We start from the raw sequence: 22,652 nt of genomic DNA on the forward strand, positions 1-22,652 counted from the left end.
GATTGGCAGAGTGTCCTTGGAGGTCCGGTTGGGAAAGACAAACTGATTTGAAAAGGATTTAGCAGTGTTATGGTACAAAGAAGGTTTTGACCAAAAAGTCTGAAGTTGTAGAAGATGAAATACAAGTTTTTAATTGGGCTTTTTTTTTTTTAATGTTGTAAAACATTTGATTAAAGCTTTTTTTTTTTCTTTTTCTAAAAATAGATCAGCATTGTTGATGATGCCAACAAGAGGAGCTCTTCTACTGAGGAAAGTGGACAAGATGTTCTAGAAAACACATTTTCTCAGAAACATAAAGAATTATCAGTTTTATTGTTGGAAATGAAAGAAGCTCAAGAGGAAATTGCATTTCTTAAATTACAGCTCCAGGGGAAAAGGGCTGAGGAAGGGGATCATGAGGTCCTTGACCAGAAAGAAATGAAACAGATGGAGGGTGAGGGAATAGCTCCAATTAAAATGGAAGTATTTCTTGAAGATACAGGGCAAAATTTTCCCTTAATGCCAAATGAAGAGAGCAGTCTTCCAGCAGTTGAGAAAGAACAGGCGAGCACTGAACATCAAAATAGAACATCTGAGGAAATATCTTTAAATGATGCTGGAGTAGAATTGAAATCAACAAAGCAGGATTGTGATAAATCCCTTTCTGCTGTACCAGATATTGGTCAGTGTCATCAGGATGAGTTGGAAAGGTTAAAAAGTCAAATTTTGGAGCTTGAGCTAAACTTTCATAAAGCACAAGAAATCTATGAGAAAAATTTAGATGAGAAAGCTAAGGAAATTAGCAACCTAAACCAGTTGATTGAGGAGTTTAAGAAAAATGCTGACAACAGCAGCAGTGCATTCACTGCTTTGTCTGAAGAAAGAGACCAGCTTCTCGCTCAGGTGAAGGAACTTAGTGTAGTAACAGAATTGAGGGCTCAGGTAAAGCAACTGGAAATGAACCTTGCAGAAGCAGAAAGGCAAAGAAGATTTGACTATGAAAGCCAAACTGCTCATCACAACCTGCTCACTGAACAGATCCATAGTCTCAGCATAGAAGCCAAATCTAAAGATGTGAAAATTGAAGTTTTACAGAATGAACTGGATGATGTGCAGCTTCAGTTTTCTGAGCAGAGTACCCTGATAAGAAGCCTGCAAAGCCAGCTGCAAAATAAGGAAAGTGAAGTGCTTGAGGGGGCAGAACGTGTGAGGCATATCTCAAGTAAGGTCGAAGAACTGTCCCAGGCTCTTTCACAGAAGGAACTTGAAATAGCAAAAATGGATCAGCTCTTACTGGAGAAAAAGAGAGATGTGGAAACCCTCCAACAAACCATCGAGGAGAAGGATCAACAAGTGACAGAAATCAGCTTTAGTATGACTGAGAAAATGGTTCAGCTTAATGAAGAGAAGTTTTCTCTTGGGGTTGAAATTAAGACTCTTAAAGAACAGCTAAATTTATTATCCAGAGCTGAGGAAGCAAAAAAAGAGCAAGTAGAAGAAGATAATGAAGTTGTTTCTGGCCTTAAACAAAATTATGATGAGATGAGCCCAGCAGGACTGATAAGTAAGGAAGAACTCCAGCATGAATTTGACCTTCTGAAGAAAGAAAATGAGCAGAGAAAGAGAAAGCTCCAGGCAGCTCTTATTAACAGAAAGGAGCTTCTTCAAAGAGTCAGTAGATTGGAAGAGGAATTAGCCAACTTGAAAGATCAATCTAAGAAAGAGATCCCACTCAGTGAGAGTGAGAGGGGAAAAGTGGAAGAAGATAAAGAAAACAAAGAATACTCAGAAAAATGTGTGACTTCTAAGTGCCAAGAAATAGAAATTTCTTTAAAACAGACAATATCTGAGAAAGAAGTGGAACTAGAGCATATAAGGAAGGATTTGGAAGAAAAGATGGCAGCTGAAGAACAATTACAGGCTCTGGTCAAAGAGATGAATCAGACCTTGCAAGATAAAACAAACCAAATAGATTTGCTCCAAGCAGAAATCAGTGAAAACCAAGTAATTATCCAGAAGTTAACCACAAGTAACACGGATGCAAGTGATGGGGACTCCGTAGCACTTGTAAAGGAAACAGTGGTGATAAGTCCACCTGGTACAGATAGTGGTGAACACTGGAAACCAGAACTAGAAGAAAAGATACTGGCCCTTGAAAAAGAAAAGGAGCAACTTCAAAAGAAGCTACAGGAAGCCTTAACCTCCCGCAAGGCAATTCTTAAAAAGGCACAGGAAAAAGAAAGACATCTTAGGGAGGAGCTAAAGCAACAGAAAGATGACTACAATCGCTTGCAAGAACAGTTTGATGAGCAAAGCAAGGAAAATGAGAATATTGGAGACCAGCTAAGGCAACTCCAGATTCAAGTAAGGGAATCCATAGACGGAAAACTCCCAAGCCCTGACCAGCAGGAATGGTGCTCTCCCACTCCGGGTTTAGAAGAACCTTTATTCAAAGCCACAGAACAGCATCACACTCAACCTGTTTTAGAGTCCAACTTGTGCCCAGACTGGCCTTCTCATTCTGAAGATGCGAGTGCTCTGCAGGGCGGAACTTCTGTTGCCCAGATTAAGGCCCAGCTGAAGGAAATAGAGACTGAGAAAGAAGAGTTAGAATTGAAAATTAGTTCTACAACAAGTGAACTTACTAAAAAATCAGAAGAGGTATTTCAGTTACAAGACCAGATAAATAAACAGGGTTTAGAAATTGAGAGTCTAAAGACAGCATCCCATGAAGCTGAAGTTCGTGCAGAAAGCCTGCAGCAGAAATTGGAAAGCAGCCAACTACAAATTGCTGGTCTAGAACATCTAAGAGAATTGCAACCTGAGCTAGATGAACTACAAAAACTCATAAGCGAAAAGGAAGAAGACGTTAGCTACCTTTCTGGACAACTTCGTGAGAAAGAAGCAGCTCTCACTAAAATACAGACAGAGATAATAGAACAAGAAGATTTAATTAAGGCTCTACATACACAACTAGATATGCAAGCCAAAGAGCATGATGAGAGGATAAAGCAGCTACAGGTGGAACTTTGTGAAATGAAGCAAAAACCAGAAGAGATTGAAGAAGAAAGTAGAGCAAAGCAACAAATACAAAGGAAACTGCAAGCTGCCCTTATTTCCCGAAAAGAAGCACTAAAAGAAAACAAAAGTCTCCAAGAGGAATTGTCTTTGGCCAGAGATACCATTGAACATCTCACCAAGTCTCTGGCAGATGTGGAAAGCCATGTTTCTGCTCAAAATAAAGAAAAAGATAGAGTCTTAGGAAGGTTAGCTCTTCTTCAAGAAGAAAGAGACAAACTCATTACAGAAATGGACAGGTCTTTATTGGAAAATCAAAGTCTCAGTGGCTCCTGTGAAAGTCTAAAACTAGCTCTAGAGGGTCTTACTGAAGACAAGGAAAAGTTAGTGAAGGAAATTGAATCTTTGAAGTCTTCTAAGATTGCAGAAAGTAGTGAGTGGCAAGAGAAACACAAGGAACTACAAAAAGAGTATGAAATTCTTCTGCAGTCCTATGAGAATGTTAGTAATGAAGCAGAAAGGATTCAGCACGTGGTGGAAGCTGTGAGGCAAGAGAAACAAGAACTGTATGGCAAGTTAAGAAGCACAGAGGCAAACAAGAAGGAGACAGAAAAGCAGTTGCAGGAAGCTGAGAAAGAAATGGAGGAAATGAAAGAAAAGATGAGAAAGTTTGCTAAATCTAAACAGCAGAAAATCCTAGAGCTGGAAGAAGAGAATGACCGGCTTAGGGCAGAGGTGCACCCTGCAGGAGGTACAGCTAAAGAGTGTATGGAAACACTTCTTTCTTCCAATGCCAGCATGAAAGAAGAACTTGAAAGGGTCAAAATGGAGTATGAAACCCTTTCTAAGAAGTTTCAGTCTTTAATGTCGGAGAAAGACTCTCTAAGTGAAGAGGTTCAAGATTTAAAGCATCAGTTAGAAAGTAATGTATCTAAACAAGCTAACCTAGAGGCCACTGAGAAACACGATAACCAAATGAATGTCATGGAAGAGGCCACACAGTCTATACCAGGTGAGACTGAAGATCAAGACTCTCTGAGTATGAGCACAAGGCCTGCATGTTCAGAATCGGTTCCTTCAGAGAACAGTGCCAACCCTGCTGTAAGTGAGGATGTCAGCTCACATGATGAAATTAATAACTACCTACAGCAGATTGATCAGCTCAAGGAAAGAATTGCTGGATTAGAGGAGGAGAAGCAGAAAAACAAGGAATTTAGCCAGACTCTAGAAAATGAGAGAAATGCCTTACTGAGTCAGATATCAACAAAGGATGGTGAACTAAAACTGCTTCAGGAAGAAGTAAGCAAAATGAACCTGTTAAATCAGCAAATCCAAGAAGAACTCTCCAGAGTTACCAAACTAAAGGAGACAGCAGAAGAAGAGAAAGATGATTTGGAAGAGAGGCTTATGAATCAATTAGCAGAACTTAATGGAAGCATTGGGAATTATTGTCAGGATGTTACAGATGCCCAAATAAAAAATGAGCTATTGGAATCTGAAATGAAGAACCTTAAAAAGTGTGTGAGTGAATTGGAAGAAGAAAAGCAGCAGTTAGTCAAGGAAAAAACTAAGGTGGAATCAGAAATACGAAAGGAATATTTGGAGAAAATACAAGGTGCTCAGAAAGAACCTGGAAATAAAAGCCATGCAAAGGAACTTCAGGAACTGTTAAAAGAAAAACAACAAGAAGTAAAGCAGCTACAGAAGGACTGCATCAGGTATCAAGAGAAAATTAGTGCTCTGGAGAGAACTGTTAAAGCTCTAGAATTTGTTCAAACTGAGTCTCAAAAAGATTTGGAAATAACCAAAGAAAATCTGGCTCAAGCAGTTGAACACCGCAAAAAGGCACAAGCAGAATTAGCTAGCTTCAAAGTCCTGCTAGATGACACACAAAGTGAAGCAGCAAGGGTCCTAGCAGACAATCTCAAGTTGAAAAAGGAACTCCAGTCAAATAAAGAATCAGTTAAAAGCCAAATGAAACAAAAGGATGAAGATCTTGAGCGAAGACTGGAACAGGCAGAAGAGAAGCACCTGAAAGAGAAGAAGAATATGCAAGAGAAGCTGGATGCTTTGCGCAGAGAAAAAGTCCACTTGGAAGAGACAGTTGGAGAGATTCAGGTTACTTTGAACAAGAAAGACAAGGAAATTCAGCAAGTTCAGGAAAACTTGGACAGTACTGTGGCCCAGCTTGCAGCCTTTACTAAGAGCATGTCTTCCCTCCAGGATGATCGCGACAGGGTAATAGATGAAGCTAAGAAATGGGAGAGGAAGTTTAGTGATGCGATTCAAACCAAAGAAGAAGAAATTAGACTCAAAGAAGAGAATTGCAGTGTTCTAAAGGATCAGCTTAGACAGATGTCCATCCATATGGAGGAATTAAAGATTAACATTTCCAGGTAAATGAGTAGTGAATTTTTTCCTCCTCCAGACGTAACTGGAAGCAAAGAAAGTCTCTAAACTATTTGTTTCCTTTTAGACAATGGGACTAATTTTGGCATAAATTCCCATGGGAGATATATTCCCTCTCACATCTACTCTTTTTTTGGCAAAGAACAATCCTGCTACAACTGCATGAACATGAAAAGTTCACATCTTCTCTTCCCATCTTTCTATTGAGAGATTTATTTCTGTTTTGTTTAAGATGGAGTCTTGCTCTTATCACCCAGGCTGGAGTGCAATGGCGTGCTTTTGGCTCACTGCAACCTCTACTTCCTGGGTTCAAGCAATTCTCCTGCCTCAGCCTTCTCAGTAGCTGGGATTACAGGAGCCTACCACCACGTCCAACTAATTTTTTGTATTTTTAGTAGAGACAGGGTTTCACCATGTTGGCCGGGCTGGTCTCGAACTCCTGACCTCAGGTGATCCACCCGCCTCGGCCTCCCAAAGTGCTAGGATTACTGGCATGAACCACTACACCTGGCCTCTGTATTTCTTTTCATTTCCATTTCAACTACTCTTGCCTGGATTTTTACCAGAGTACTCTCAAATTAATTGCCTTGGTGTCCTAGATAGTCTCATCTTTTCTCCTTCCTGTAGTCCACATTAATTGATACTGCATATGCCTTGTAGAGTTATTTTTTCTCAAATTTCAATTTTATATCACTTTTTAAGCTCTAGAACTAACAATGTCTCTCATCCTTTGTATTCCTTGCTTCTAATAGGACCCTTTTGTTCTAAAATAGATTTCCTCACTGCCTTTCCTATCAAGATTATCCCTTAGAGAAGCCAGACATTAGCTTGTCTGGAGCAAAGTAGAATAAAGTAGGAGAAAATGTTACTTTTCAGGATGTCGAAAACCATGTCACTAAATGACATATTTTGGAGTTTATGACTTAAATATATGAACCCTTAGGTGTGATATACCTTTAATACATAGCACTCAGTAGATAAATATGTAGGTACAGAGAATTAATACATCTTCAGTAAAACATTTAACATCTGTTATGAATGTTAATTCATTTGTAAATCTATTGAGTACATGTTATAGTATTTGTTCTTTGGGAAACATAGTTTTTTTCTTGAAATCTGTAACTAATGACCTTCTCTCTCTTTCAGGCTTGAACATGACAAGCAGATTTGGGAGTCCAAGGCCCAGACAGAGGTCCAGCTTCAACAGAAGGTCTGTGATACTCTACAGGGGGAAAACAAGGAACTTTTGTCCCAGCTAGAAGAGACACGCCACCTATACCACAATTCTCAGAATGAATTAGCTAAGTTGGAATCAGAACTTAACATTCTCAAAGACCAGCTGACTGATTTAAGTAACTCTTTAGAAAAATGTAAGGAACAAAAAGAAAATTTGGAAGGGATCATAAGGCAGCAAGAGGCTGATATTCAAAATTCTAAGTTCAGTTATGAACAACTGGAGACTGATCTTCAGGCCTCCAGAGAACTGACCAGTAGGCTGCATGAAGAAATAAATATGAAAGAGCAAAAGATGATAAGCCTGCTTTCTGGCAAGGAAGAGGCAATCCAAGTAGCTATTGCTGAACTGCGTCAGCAACATGATAAAGAAATTAAAGAGCTGGAAAACCTGCTGTCCCAGGAGGAAGAGGAGAATATTGTTTTAGAAGAGGAGAACAAGAAGGCTGTTGACAAAACCAATCAGCTCATGGAAACACTGAATGCCATCAAAAAGGAAAACATTCAGCAAAAGGCACAGTTGGATTCCTTTGTTAAATCCATGTCTTCTCTCCAAAATGATCGAGACCGCATAGTGGGTGACTATCAGCAGCTGGAAGAGCGACATCTCTCTGTAATCTTGGAAAAAGACCAACTCATCCAAGAGGCTGCTGCTGAGAATAATAAGCTTAAAGAAGAAATACGAGGCTTGAGAAGTCATATGGATGATCTCAATTCTGAGAATGCCAAGCTAGATGCAGAACTGATCCAATATAGAGAAGACCTGAACCAAGTGATATCAATAAAGGACAGCCAACAAAAGCAACTTCTTGAAGCTCAACTTCAGCAAAATAAGGAGCTGAAAAATAAATATGCTAAATTAGAAGAAAAGCTGAAGGAATCTGAGGAAGCAAATGAGGATCTGCAGAGGTCCTCTAATGCCCTGCAAGAGGAGAAACGAGATTTATCTAAAGAGATTGAGAGTTTGAAAGTGTCTGTATCCCAGCTAACGAGACAAGTAACAGCCTTGCAAGAAGAAGGTACTTTAGGAATCTATCATGCCCAGTTAAAAGTAAAAGAAGAAGAGCTACAGAGGTTAAGTGCTTTGCTTTCCTCCTCTCAAAAGAGAATTACAGAACTGGAAGAAGAATTGGTTTGTGTTCAAAAGGAAGCTGCCAAGAAGGTAGGTGAAATTGAAGATAAACTGAAGAAAGAATTAAAGCATCTTCATCATGATGCAGGGATAATGAGAAATGAAACTGAAACAGCAGAAGAGAGAGTAGCAGAACTAGCAAGAGATCTGGTGGAGATGGAACAGAAATTACTCATGGTCACCAAAGAAAATAAAGATCTCACAGCACAAATTCAGTCTTTTGGAAGGTCTATGAGTTCCTTGCAAAATAGTAGAGATCATGCCAATGAGGAACTTGATGAACTGAAAAGGAAATATGATGCCAGTCTGAAGGAATTGGCACAGTTGAAAGAACAACAGGGACTCTTAAACAGAGAAAGACATGCTCTTCTTTCTGAAACCACCTTTTCAATGGACTTGCCTGAGGAAAACAGCTTATCTTACCTTGAGAAACTTAACCAACAGCTCCTATCCAAAGATGAGCAACTGCTTCACTTGTCCTCACAACTAGAAGATTCTTATAACCAAGTGCAGTCCTTTTCCAAGGCTATGGCCAGTCTACAGAATGAGAGAGATCACCTGTGGAATGAGCTGGAGAAATTTCGAAAGTCAGAGGAAGGGAAGCAGAGGTCTGCAGCTCAGCCTGCCACCAGCCTGGCTGAAGTACAGAGTTTAAAAAAGGCTATGTCTTCACTCCAAAATGACAGAGACAGACTAGTGAGTAGCTAGTTATTTCTTTCTGATCTGTTTAAGAGTTTTTGAACCTTTCTTTTAATTTATTTTTACAGAAAAGGATAAACACATTCTTATACATATTATCTGGGCACTCAGGGGAAGTATTATATATCCCACAGGTTCTGTTTGTTCTTAGAGAAACACAGAAACATGATTTAAATTGCGAAACCTGCCAATACCATTAGAAAAAAAATCAGAAATTTCCTTGGCACAAAAACTCTCCATTTGTTATAAAAGGACTGAGAGGTGGAAAGCTGTTTTATATATTTGATATACACAAAGACACATGTAAATGTTTCCAGAATTTGTCATAGCTTAACTGAAAGAAAGCAAAAGGATCACTTAGCGCCTTCTTAGAGTGGAAGTGTTACCATTTAGTGCCTTGCTTACAATTTAGCAATAGATTATCGGGTAGAATTTGGAGCAGGAAGGACTCAGTTCATCTCATGGGTAACTAAACCCTAATTTGTCAAAAATAAAAAAAAGTTAAATGTAAAAAGAGTTTCTTTAAATAAGTTTAAATGACTTTTTTGTAAAGTTTTATTTGCAGGCTGAACCATTTACCCACTCCTTTTAATACCCAACATTTCCAATGGGAGAAAAAGCTAAAGAGGCTTCCTAATGCTGACATTTGACAGCTTTTAGTAGGAGCCAGGAGTTTAATCCAGGTCTCCCAAGATTCAGGGGCAAAAACTGGAACTGTATGAGCCAAGCCAGGTTGTCAGGGGATTCTACTGAACTCCTGGGCTCAAGCAGTCCTCCTGCCTCAGCCTCCCAAATAGCTGGGAGTACAAGCATGAGCCACCACTCTTGGCTTGTTAGGGGATTCTACTTTGCAATGTTACTGTCTTCACTTTCATGATAGTCTCTTAACTCTGTCAAGGCTTTGTATTTGTAGGAAAATAGGCCAAATAGGAAATAAATGGAGTTTTGAAAGGCTGGGTTTTCCATTTTGAAATGTGACCCATACCCAGAATCTGAAAATTCTAATTTTTAAGATTAGCTCTAGTGAAAAGATTATTTCCCCTAACTGTAGAGTCAGTTTCTCCTTTTCATTGTAGGTAATTGTATTCATTCCTATTTCACTTAATATCCTATATTATAGACAGTCTTTCCCCTTCTGTAATCTGAACAAAGCCCTTCTGTTCAGTTGTGGTTTTGACTTCCAACATACGCATACCTGTTTATATTTTTTAAATAATTTGAGTTCAGTTAACTTTGCCCTGAGAGCTTGGCCTTTTGTCTGTCTTTTCAGAACGTAAATGCAAAAGGTTCTATTCATCAGGACAGTATGTGCCTCAAAGCTGTAATTTATGATATGCTGGTATTGATTACATTCCAAGTCAAAATCTTTTTTCGTGGAGCTGTTAGGATAGATTCTGAATTAGCTAACTATGTTTAATTCAGTGAATTGCTTTATTATTATTATCTGTTATAAACACTACGCACTCAACTTTGCACATTTTTGTTTGCTGGATAGTTACAGCCAAGCCAACTTTTTTATTTTCATGTTTCTGTAATTCACAGTCATATTACTCTGTTCTCAAAGGCTCATAACTGTGATTTTATTTTATTTAACCCTCAAGATGTATCACTCTTTTATTCACAATGTGCCTCAAATATTTTTCTTTTCCATCTTCAACATCCTAAGATAAGCTCTAACACTTTATCCTTAAACTGTTGTAATAATGTTGCTTCCAGGTTATCATCTCTCCAGTATTTTCAGACCATGGCCGAATAAGTCTTTCTGAAACTCTATTTTGTTATTGCACTACTTAAAAATGTTTAAAAGTTGTATTATCTCTCGAATAGACTTAGTATTCAAACCCCCTTTAGTCTGGCATTTAAGACCCTGTTTTTGTTTTGTTTGTTTGTTTGTTTGTTTTTGAGATGGAGTCTTGCTCTGTCACCCAGACTGGAGTGCAGTGGTACAATCTTGGCTCACTGTAACCTCCGCCTCCCAGGTTCAAGCAATTCTCCTGCCTCAGCCTCCCAAGTAGCTGGGACTACAGACATGCACCACCACACCTAGCTAATTTTTGTATTTTTAGTAGAGATGGGCTTTCACCATATTGGCGAGGCTGGTCTTGAACTCCTGACCTCAGGTTATCCACCTGCCTCAGCTCCCAAAGTGCTGGAATTACAGGCGTGAGCCATCGCACCCGGTCAAGACCCTATAATTTATCCATACCTTTCCAGCGTTCCCTTTTACTGCTCCCTACTCATACCCTTCATTCACGCCAAACTGATCTACTCAGTACACAATAATCATACCTGGTACCTCCTACTTACCCATATTATCATCTGCAGCCAAAATGTTCTCCCAATTGCTTTCCTTTTTTGAGTATCTATTTCCCACTATTTAAAGGTCATTCCAGAGCTCAAATCCTCTGCTTATATTTCGTGATTGCCTGATTGTCTTTTGCCTTTGTACTTCCCTAGTACTTTACTTACCATTTGTCCCATATTGCCATATTGTGTGTGTGTGTGTGTGTGTGTGTGTGCGTGTGTTTAATTTCTATACACTATTTTTTATTTCCCCAATTAGATTGCAAACTCCTGGTAAGTGTCATGTCTTATACTTGTTTGTACATCTTTAGCATAGAATTGACTAAGCAGATGGCATATCTCTAGGGGTGCCTGTATTTATGCGCTCCTCATTTTGAAAATGATTTGGGGTAGCATATAAAGATATAAACAGTTTTTCAAGATAAAATAAAAGGGACTGAGATGGAAGAGAAAAAGAGGATAGGCTAGAAAAAGATTAAACCAGGAGTAAGGTTAGTGTCCCAAGGGGAAGTTACTATGTTCTATACTGTGTTAGAAAGCGGGATCCATAGTTTGCTCTGAGGTTTCTATTAGCCATCAGAAAGAGGGAATGAAAACCACATGCATGACTGCAGTATTCATCGTCTAGGAGAAAAGGAGAAAGAAAAATCACCTACTCAAGACAAGAATAGTCTTTAAGTATTGAGGCCTGTAAGAAATTTCTTCTGTGTTCCCATAAAGAGAACACTATGCAGTTGTGAAACATCCATTACTTCTCTACAGTAAATATAATAATATGTTTTTTAGGGTTTTTATTTAGCTGTACCTTAATGTAAGTGCATAGCAAAAGAATTATGTCCAGTTCACTAAAACTACCACTCCAAGGAGCTAAAATGCAGTCCCAGGCACACAGCTTTCTGATGATCCATTCTAGGATACCTCTAGTCTAGATACTATGGATTGAATGGATTGCATAAAGGAATATGTTTTTGCCTTAAATCAAAACAAAAATACGTTTTGGGGTTTGAGTTAAAAATTAAGTTATATGGCACATATTTAATTAGTCACTAAATTCTACAATGTTTGGTGGGAAAAGCTAAGAGTAGTACTACATCAACCCCATTTCTTCTGAGGCAATTTGCTGTCAACCTTTTAGCTTATTTCAGTATTTCCTCTGTATCTAAATATCATGCTTATATTGCATTTTTGGCTCTTCATTTGTTGCATCAACTATTGACTTTCTTTACACTAACAGGGTTTAGCGCTCTACTCCCCCTGCTTTCACAGTAAAACCTATTAGTGTATGCACTTTTTACTTATTTATTTATTTGAAACGGAGTCTTGCTCTGTCCCCAGGCTGGAGTGCAGTGGTGCGATCTCAGCTCACTGCAACCTCCGCCTCCCGGGTTCAAGTGATTCTTCTGCCTCAGCCTCCCAAGGAGCTGGGACTACAGGCATGCACCACGATGCCCACCTAATTTTTGTATTTTTAGTAGAGACGGGGTTTCACCATGTTGGCCAGGATGATCTCAATCTCTTGACATCATGATCCGCCTGCCTTGGACTCCCAAAGTGTTGGGATTACAGGCGTGAGCCACTGCGCCCAGCCAGTGTGTGCACATTTTAATACAAACCCCTTCCTCATTTTCTTTTTTCTTTTTCTTTTTCTTTTCTTTTCTTTTTTTTTTTTTTTTTTTTTTTGTGACGGAGTCTCACTCTGTCGCCCAGGCTGGAGTGCAGTGGCACGATCTCGGCTCACTGCAAGCTCCGCCTCCCAGGTTGACGCCATTCTCCTGCCTCAGCCTCCCAAGTACCTGGGACTACAGGCGCCCACCACCACACCCAGCTAAGTTTTTGTGTTTTTAGTAGAGACGGGGTTTCACTGTGTTAGCCAGGATGTTCTTGATCTCCTGACCTTGTGATCCGCCCACCTCGGCCTCCCAAAGTGCTGGGATTACAGGCGTGAGCCACCACGCCTGACCTTCCTCATTTTCTTGATATAATTTAATTTTAATTTTGGTTAAACCAATTCAGATTTGCATTTTTATGACTACAAATGCTACTAGAGCATTAGAGACATGTTACTTTTATTTTCCTGAGTCTGTTTTTCCCAGATTAATAACAGTTTTTGTTATTGTTGTTACTTAGTTTTCTTTGCACTTAATGTAATTTAACCTCAGATTTACTGCCATTTGTCCACATCTCCTCTCAAGATGTTTATTGCCATCAATGTCATCTTCAGGAAGAAAATTCTCCTGGAGTACCTGATTTCCTTCTACATGAACCAGTGGCCCTGTACTCCTAGGATACACTTTCTATCCTAGAATATTTCCCTTCACTTTTCTCCTATATTAGATCTCCTATTTCGTCTATTCTATGTATTCGTTTTCTTGATTTTGTGCCATCTTTTTCTTGGAATAAGTCATTCAGTAGCTCCCTAAGAAATGATACATGGAAGGTAAATTTATTGAAAATGTCTTTTTATCTCTCTTACCTGGTGGATAGTTTTGTTGGATATAGAATTCTAGGCTGAAAATAATTTCCCTTCAAAACTGTGAAAACATTGGTTTATAGCTTTTTAGGTTATATGTGGTTCACAATCTAAAGCTATTCTGATTCCTGATCCTTTGTATGTCATCTGTTTCTCACTTCCCTTCCCCTCACCCCACCTTCCCTCCCTTTCTCCCCTATTCTGGAATTTTTTGATTGTATAATTTGGTATAGGTCTTTTTTTCTTTATCATGCTAACTAGTCCTTTGAATCTAAGATATCATACTCGCAGCTTTTTGGAAATTTCATTGAATTATTTTTTTACCATTTTCTTCTATCCTTTTTCTCTGTTGTCTTATTTCTGAAATTTTTGTTATTTAGATGTAGGACCTTCTTGAATGCTTCTCTAATTTTCTTACCTTTTCTCTCTTTTTTTGCTGTATTTCTGGAAGATTTTCTTACCTTTGTATTTTGATTCCAAATTTTTTTTCATTTTTGCCATTCTATTTTTAATGTCTAAGGAATTTTTTTCTTTGTCTCATAGATAGATTTTCTTAACTTCTTTTTCTTTTTCTTTTTTTTTATTATACTTTAAGCTCTAGGGTACATGTGTACAACGTGCAGGTTAGTTACCTATGTATACATGTGCCATGTTGGTGTGCTGCACCCATCAACTCATCAGCACCCATTAACTCCTCATTTACATCAGGTATAACTCCCTTGCCATCCCTCCCCAATCCCCCCTCCCCATAATAGGCCCCAGTGTGTGATGTTCCCCTTCCCATGTCCAAGTGATCTCACTGTTCAATTCCCACCTATGAGTGACAGCATGCGGTGTTCTTGCGATAGTTTGCTGAGAATGATGGTTTCCAGTTGCATCCATGTCCCTACAAAGGACACAGACTCATCCTTTTTTATGGCTCCATAGTATTCCATGATGTGTGTGTGCCACATTTTCTTAATCCAGTCTGTCACTGATGGACATTTGGGTTGATTCCAAGTCTTTGCTATTGTGAATAGTGCCGCAATAAACATACGTGTGCATGTGTCTTTATAGCAGCATGATTTATAATCCTTTGGGTATATACCCAGTAATGGGATGGCTGGGTCATATGGTATTTCTAGTTCTAGATCCTTGAGGAATAGCCATACTGTTTTCCACAACGGTTGAACTAGTTTACAATCCCACCAACAGTGTAAAAGTGTTCCTATTTCTCCACATCCTCTCCAGCACCTGTTGTTTCCTGACTTTTTAATGAACGCCATTCTAACTGGTGTGAGATGGTATCTCATTGTGGTTTTGATTTGCATTTCTCTGATGGTCAGGGATGATGAGCATTTTTTCATGTGTCTGTTGGCTGTATGAATGTCTTCTTTTGAAAAATGTCTGTTCATATCCTTTGCCCACTTTTTGATGGGGTTGTTTGTTTTTTTCTTGTGAATTTGTTTGAGTTCTTTGTAGGTTCTGGATATTAGCCCTTTGTCAGATGAGTAGATTGCAAAAATTTTCTCCCATTCTGTAGGTTGCCTGTTCACTCTGATGGTAGTTTCTTTTGCTGTGCAGAAGCTCTTTAGTTTAATGAGATCCCATTTGTCAATTTTGGCTTTTGTTGCCATTGCTTTTAGTGTTTTAGACATGAAGTCCTTGCCCATGCCTATGTCCTGAATGGTATTACCTAGGTTTTCTTCTAGGGATTTTATGGTATTAGGTCTAACATTTAAGTCTCTAATCCATCTTGAATTAATTTTCGTATAAGGAGTAAGGAAAGGATTCAGTTTCAGCTTTCTACTTATGGCTATCCAATTTTCCCAGCACCATTTATTAAATAGGGAATCCTTTCCCCATTTCTTGTTTTTGTCAAGTTTGTCAAAGATCAGATGGCTGTAGATGTCTGGTATTATTTCTGAGGTCTCTGTTCTGTTCCATTGGTCTATATCTCTGTTTTGGTACCAGTACCATGCTGTTTTGGTTACTGTAACCTTGTAGTATAGTTTGAAGTCAGGTAGCGTGATGCCTCCAGCTTTGTTCTTTTGGCTTAGGATTGTCTTGGCAACACGGGCTCTTGTTTGGTTCCATATGAACTTTAAAGCAGTTTTTTCCAATTCTGTGATGAAAGTCATTGGTAGCTTGATAGGGATGGCATTGAATCTATAAATTACCTTGGGCAGTATGGCCATTTTCACAATATTGATTCTTCCTATCCACGAGCATGGTATGTTCTTCCATTTGTTTGTGTCCTCTTTTATTTCACTAAGCAGTGGTTTGTAGTTCTCCTTGAAGAGGTCCTTTACATCCCATGTAAGTTGGATTCCTAGGCATTTTATTCTCTTTGAAGCTATTGTGAATGGGAGTTCCTTCATGATTTGGCTCTCTGTTTGTCTGTTACTGGTGTATAAGAATGCTTGTGATTTTTGCACATTGATTTTGTATCCTGAGACTTTGCTGAAGTTGCTTATCAGCTTAAGGAGATTTTGGGCTGAGACAATGGGGTTTTCGAAATATACAATCATGTCATCTGTAAACAGGGACAATTTGACTTCTTCTTTTCCTAACTGAATACCCTTGATTTCTTTCTCTCGCCTGATTGCCCTAGCCAGAACTTCCAACACTATGTTGAATAGGAGTGGTGAGAGAAGGCATCCCTGTCTTGTGCCAGTTTTCAAAGGGAATGCTTCCAGTTTTTGCCCATTCAGTATGATATTGGCTGTGGGTTTGTCATAAATAGCTCTTATTATTTTGAGATAAGTTCCATCAATACCGAATTTATTGAGAGTTTTTAGCATGAAGGGCTGTTGAATTTTATCAAAGGCCTTTTCTGCATCTATTGAGATAATCATGTGGTTTTTGTCTTTGGTTCTGTTTATATGCTGGATTACGTTTATTGATTTGCATATGTTGAACCAGCCTTGCATCCCAGGGATGAAGCCCACTTGATCATGGTGAATAAGCTTTTTGATGTGCTGCTGGATTCGGTTTGCCAGTATTTTATTGAGGATTTTTGCTTCGATGTTCATCAGGGATATTGGTCTGAAATTCTCTATTTTGTTGTGTCTCTGCCAGGCTTTGGTATCAGGATGATGTTGGCCTCATAAAATGAGTTAGGGAGGATTCCCTCTTTTTCTATTGATTGGAATAATTTCAGAAGGAATGGTACCAGTTCCTCCTGTACCTCTGGTATAATTCGACTGTGAATCCGTCTGATCCTGGACTTTTTTTGGTTGGTAGGCTATTAATTATTGCCTGAATTTCAGAGCCTGCTATTGGTCTATTCAGGGATTCAACTTCTTCCTGGTTTAGTCTTGGAGGAGTGTAAGTATCCAGCAAATTATCCATTTCTTCTGTGTTTTCTAGTTTATTTGCATAGAGGTGTTTATAGTATTCTCTGATGGTAGTTTGTATTTCTGTGGGATTGGTGGTGATATCCCCTTTATCATTTTTTATTGTGTCTATTTGATTCTTCTCTCTTTTCTTCTTTATTAGTCTTGCTGGTGGTCTATCAATTTTGTTGATCTTTTCAAAAAACCAACTCCTGGATTCATTGATTTTTTGGAGAGTTTTTTGTGTCTCTATCTCATTCAGTTCTGCTCTGATCTTAGTTATTTCTTGCCTTCTGCTAACTTTTGAATGTGTTTGCTCTTGCTTCTCTAGTTCTTTTAATTGTGATGTTAGGGTGTCAGTTTTAGATCTTTCCAGCTTTCTCTTGTGGGCATTTAGTGCTATAAATTTCCCTCTACACACTGCTGTAAATGTGTCCCAGAGATTCTGGTATGTTGTATATTTGTTCTCTTTGGCTTCAAAGAGCATCTTTATTTCTGCTTTCATTTCATTATGTACCCACTAGTCATTCAGGAGCAGGTTGTTCAGTTTCCATGTAGTTGAGCGGTTTTGATTGAGTTTCTTAGTCCTGAGTTCTAGTTTGATTGCACTGTGGTCTGAGAGAGAGTTTGTTATAATTTCTGTTCTTGTACATTTGCTGAGGAGTGCTTTACTTCCAACTATGTGGTCAATTTTGGAATAAGTGCGATGTGGTGTTGAGAAGAATGTATATTCTGTTGATTTGGGGTGGAATGTTCTGTAGATATCTATTAGGTCCACTTGCTGCAGTTGAGTTCAATTCCTGGATATTCTTATTAACTTTCTGTGTCATTGATCTGTCTAATGTTGACAGTGGGGTGTTGAAGTCTCCCATTATTATTGTATGGGAGTGTAAGTCTCTTTGTAAGTCTTTAAGGACTTGCTTTATGAACCTGGGTGCTCCTGTATTGGGTGCATATATATTTAGGATAGTTAGCTCTTCCTGTTGAATTGATCCCTTTACCGTTATGTAATGGCCTTGTCTCTTTTGATTTTTGATGGTTTCAAGTCTGTTTTATCAGAGACTAGGATTGCAACCCCTGCTTTTTTTTGTTTTCCATTTGCTTGGTAGATCTTCCTCCATCCCTTTATTTTGAGCCTGTGTGTGTGTCTGCATGGGTCTCCTGAATACAGCAAACTGATGGGTCTTGACTCTTTATCCAATTTGCCAGTCTGTGTATTTTAATTGGACCATTTAGTCCATTTACATTGAAGGTTAATATTGTTATGTGTGAACTTGGTCCTGTCATTGTGATATTAGCTGGTTATTTTGCTCATTAGTTGATACAGTTTTTTCCTAGCATTGATGGTCTTTACATTTTGGCATGTTTTTGCAATGGCTGGTACTGGTTGTTCCTTTCCATGTTTAGTGCTTCCTTCACGGTCTCTTGTAGGGCAGGCCTGGTGATGACAAAATCTCTAAGCATTTGCTTATCTGTAAAAGATTTTATTTCTCTTTCATTTACGAAACTTAGTTTGGCTGGATATGAAATTCTGGGTTGAAAATTCTTTTCTTTAAGAGCATTGAATATTGGCCCCCACTCTTCTGGCTTGGAGAGTTTCTGCCGAGAGATCTGCTGTTAGTCTGATGGGCTTCCCTTTGTGGGTAACCCGACCTTTCTCTCTGCCTGACCTTAAGATTTTTTCCTTCCTTTCAACTTTATGTGTCTTGGAGTTACTCTTCTCGAGGAGTATCTTTGTGGCATTCTCTGTATTTCCTGAATTTGAATGTTGGCCTGCCTTACTAGGTTGGGGAAGTTCTCCTGGATGATATTCTGCAGAGTGTTTTCCAACTGCTGCCTTGCAGTTAGATCTCCGACTGCTGTGCTAGCAATGAGGAAAGCTCCGTGGGTGTGGGACCCTCCAGGCCAGGTGTGGGATATAATCTCCTAGTGTGCCGTTTGCTAAGACCCTTGGTAAAGCGCAGTATTAGGGTGGGAGTTACCTGATTTTCCAGGTGTTGTGTGTCTCAGTTTCCCTTGGCTAGGAACAGGATTCCCTTCCCCCTTGCGCTTCCCAGGTGAGGCAGTGCCTCACCCTGCTTCAGCTCTCACTGGTTGGGCTGCACCAGCTGACCAGCACCGATTGTTGGGCACTCCCCACTGAGATGAACCCAGTACCTCAGTTGAAAATGCAGAAATCACCCGTCTTCTGTGTTGCTTGTGCTGGGAGCTGGAGGCTGGAGCTGTTCCTATTAGGCCATCTTGCTCAGGATCCCTTAACTTCTTTTTCTAAGGCTAGTGGTGGTAGTTTTGTTTTTTGACATTTTCTTATAATGAGTTTTTCTTTATAATTTTTAATTTATGCTATAATGTTTCTTATTTACAATATTATCTCTTAAATCTTTGAGTACATTACATTTTCTCACCTGATAATCTCTTCTAAATTACCTTCTCCAGTTGGTTTTCTTCCCTTCCTTAATGTTAGCCATTCTTCAGGTGAAGGTTAATCCTCGGTGTACTCTTCATGTTTAAGGGGAGGGTCTAAAAGCTTGTGGGTAGGGCTTACCAATGGAGTTTCATTGCATGATGATCTTATTGAGCTTATTGGTAGCCCTTATCTCAGTATCTTTAGTTTCTCTTGGGCTGGTCAGATTTTCAAGAGAAGACTTCTCATTTCCATTGTGGAGGGAAAAGGCTTTTTACCAGCAGTCTTCAAGCTCAGTAGGGGAAAGGCTTCAAGCACTCAGGAAGCATGCATTCACTCTATTTGGAACAGTACCCTTACTTGCAACTGTGCCTCATGTGCCATAGTCCACAGATACTTCTTTTACCTCTCCAGAGAATAAAATTAGTTGTCTGTTGGAGTAACAAAAAGTGTGGAGCTGAGGAGGGGATCTATGGATGAAGTTGTTTTCTGGCCAGGCACAGTGGCTCATGCCTGTAATCCCAGCACTTTGGGAGGCCAAGGTGGAAGGATCACTTGAGCCCTTGAGTTTGAAACCAGCCTGGGCAACATACTGAGACTCCGTCTCTCCAAAAAAAAAAAAAAATTGCTTCTTAGGCAGCTTTCATCTAGACCTCCTTATCTCAGCTATCACCTCCCTCCCACCCCCATCACCGTATTTTCCAGAGGTACATGATGCTGCTAATTCCTGAGCCTTTTGAAGATTCTGCAGACTACGTTCTACTGATTCTTGGATTTTCTTACTGTCAGCTTTAGATTCTGCTTTCTCAGATCTGTTAAGTCAGTTACCACTTACTCATCTGCTTTTCAGCTTCCAAAATTAATTTTATTGTTGCTGATTTCTCTATTGTTTTTCCTGTTCTTGTGTTTTGTGCTTTAAAAAATGCTATTATTTTAGCTTTAGCGATGTTTCTAAGTGGGTGAAAGAGGTGTGTGAACAAGACCCCCATCTTTTCCCAGATGTCCTGATATTATTTCTCCCAAGTATTACTAAGCTTTTAATGAGTATTAGAGATAAAGAGCTTGAAAATATATCTGAAATGTAGGTAGGCAGTGTTGCTAATTAAAGGCAAGTCTATCGTCATCACTAACTTTATGTGTGAAGTGCATTAATTTGCTCATTTACTTCTCATATTCTTATGAAAAAGGTACTATAATTATCTTCATTTAATAGATGAGGAAAATTAAGACTTAGAGGGTATGAAGAACATGCATTGGGTCACATGTCCAAGAAGTAGTACGATATCTAACTCCAGAGCCTGTGTCCTTAACCACTGAGCAGCAGTGCCTTCTTTATAATCAGTATCCACTAAGCTACAATTAAGATTGATAGGCCTGTAGGAAAGTTAAGAACCCTAACAAGGACACATGACTAGTTCTTGTTTTAGGATGTGACCACCCACAGTGAAGCTGTAGGTCTCTTAAGTCTACCCCACATCAGAATTGTAGCCCTAAAGTGAGCTTACGACCTTAGGAACCAGGAAAAGGAGTAGAAGTTGCAGGAATAGTCAGACCCTGCAGCCTCGATGGCAGCTCCATGGGTGATTTCCATCAGCCTAGCTGCATGTATTTCACCACTTTAGAGACTTATGCTGCAGTGATATGTCGTCAGTGGACTGTTAGGTGCTGGTTTCATGTTGTAGTGTCTGACTGCTTAGTAGGGAGCTACCAATTACTTATAGTTAAATGAATGAGATGTGACAAATAATCCTTTTACTTTCCCTTTGGTTAAAGCTGAAGGAATTGAAGAATCTGCAGCAGCAATACTTACAGATTAATCAAGAGATCACAGAGTTACGTCCACTGAAGGCTCAACTTCAGGAGTATCAAGATAAGACAAAAACATTTCAGATTATGCAAGAAGAACTCAGGCAGGAAAACCTCTCCTGGCAGCATGAGCTGCATCAGCTCAGGTACGATAATCCCTCCTTTTCAACTCTTTTCATTTTACCTTTTTATTTTGAAATAATTGTAGATTTGGGAAGATAGTGCAGAGAGCTTCTATGTACACTTCACCCAGTTTCTTCCAGTGGTAACATCTTATATAACTGTAGCACAGTATCAAAACCAGGAAACTGCCATTGGTACAATTCACAGACCACATTCAGATTCCACCATTTTTACATGCATTTGAGTATCTGTGTGTGTGGTTCTATACAATTTTGTGACATGTGTATTTATGTAAGCACCACCAAAACCAAAACACAGAACTACTCCATCACCACAAATACGTCCTTTGTGCTACTAGTCTATAGTCACGTTCCTCCCTTCCCTACCCTCCTTGCATCCTCAACCCCTAGCAACCACTCACCTGTTTTCAATTTTGTCATTTTGAGAATGTTTTCTTTTCTTTTTTTTTTTTTTTTTTTTTGAGACGGAGTCTCGCTCTGTGGCCCAGGCTGGAGCCAGTGGCGCGATCTCGGCTCACTGCAAGCTCCACCTCCTGGGTTCACGCCATTCTCCTGCCTTAGCCTCCCGAGTAGCTAGGACTACAGGCGCCCACCACCATGCCCAGCTAATTTTTTTGTATATTTAGTAGAGATGGGGTTTCACCGTGTTAGCCAGGATGGTCTCGATCTCCTGACCTCATGATTCGCCTGCCTCGGCCACCCAAAGTGTTGGGATTACAGGCGTGAGCCACTGTGCCCGGCTTAGAATGTTTTCTAACTGGAATAACCCTTTGAAATTGGCTTTTTTCATGTGCCATAATGCCCTTGAGATCCATCAGTATTGTTGTACGTATCGTAGTTCATTCTTTTCATTATAAATAATGTTTCATATTATGAATATACCACTGTATTCACCTGTTGAAGGACATGCATAGTGTTTTTAATTTTTAGCTACTCTAATAGTGCTACTATGAACATTTGTATATAGGTTTTTGTGTGGACATAAGTTTTCATTTCTTTGGGATAATTGCCCAGGAGTGCAAATGCTAGCTCATAGAGTAAGTGAATGTTTTGTTTTTTAAGAAACTGCAAAACCACTTTGCATAATGGCCAAACATCTTTTTAATGTGCGTATTTGACATCCATATATCCTCTTTGATGACATATCTGTTTGTGCCTTTTGTCCATTTTCTAATTGGGTTAACTTTTTACTGTTAAGTTTTAAGCATTCTTTATATATTATAGGTATGCATTCTGTGTTTGATTTGTGGTTTGCAAATATTTTTTCCCAATTTGCAGCTTATCTTTTATCTCCCTCAACAGGGTCTTTTTAATTTTGATGAAATCCAGTTTATTGATTATTTTCTCTTTATCATTCAGATTTGGTATTTTCTATTTGATTTTCAAGTTCTCTGCTTCCTACCTCCATTCTGCTGTGGCACCCAGTGAGTTAGCTTTTTGGTTTGGATATTGTATTTTTCAGTTCTAAAATTTCCATTCAGTTCTTCTTTACATCTTCTCTTTCTTTGCTGAAGCTTTCTATACTTTTTCCAGTATCTTAGTAATTGCTTGTTGAAGCATTTCTATGATGGCTGCTGTAAAATTCTTGTCATATAATTCTAATATCTGTGTCACCTCAATGTTATAATCTGTTGATTTCCTTTTGTTAATCAAGTTGTGGTTTTCCTGGTTCTTGGTATGATGAGTGATTTTTAGTTATATTCCGAACATTTTGGAGATTATAAGACTTTCAGTCTTA

The 22,652-nt window shown here is 39.1% G+C and overlaps 1 protein-coding gene across 11 annotated transcripts in view; it reads left to right on the forward strand.

The window, feature by feature from the left end:
- The window catches only part of LOC105470301 (golgin B1), a 90,391-nt gene that overhangs the window by 52,267 nt on the left and 15,472 nt on the right, over nt 1-22,652 (forward strand). For all 11 annotated transcript variants that reach the window (XM_011722142.3, XM_011722141.3, XM_011722146.3 and 8 more), the window contains 3 exons: nt 205-5,393; nt 6,553-8,467; nt 20,739-20,917. In XM_011722142.3, coding sequence (XP_011720444.2) covers nt 205-5,393; nt 6,553-8,467; nt 20,739-20,917 — 7,283 coding nt within the window. The remainder of the gene's footprint in view (nt 1-204; nt 5,394-6,552; nt 8,468-20,738; nt 20,918-22,652) is intronic.

This window comes from Macaca nemestrina, chromosome 2 (genome assembly GCF_043159975.1).
Source record: "Macaca nemestrina isolate mMacNem1 chromosome 2, mMacNem.hap1, whole genome shotgun sequence".
Taxonomy (NCBI): Eukaryota; Metazoa; Chordata; class Mammalia; order Primates; family Cercopithecidae; genus Macaca; species Macaca nemestrina.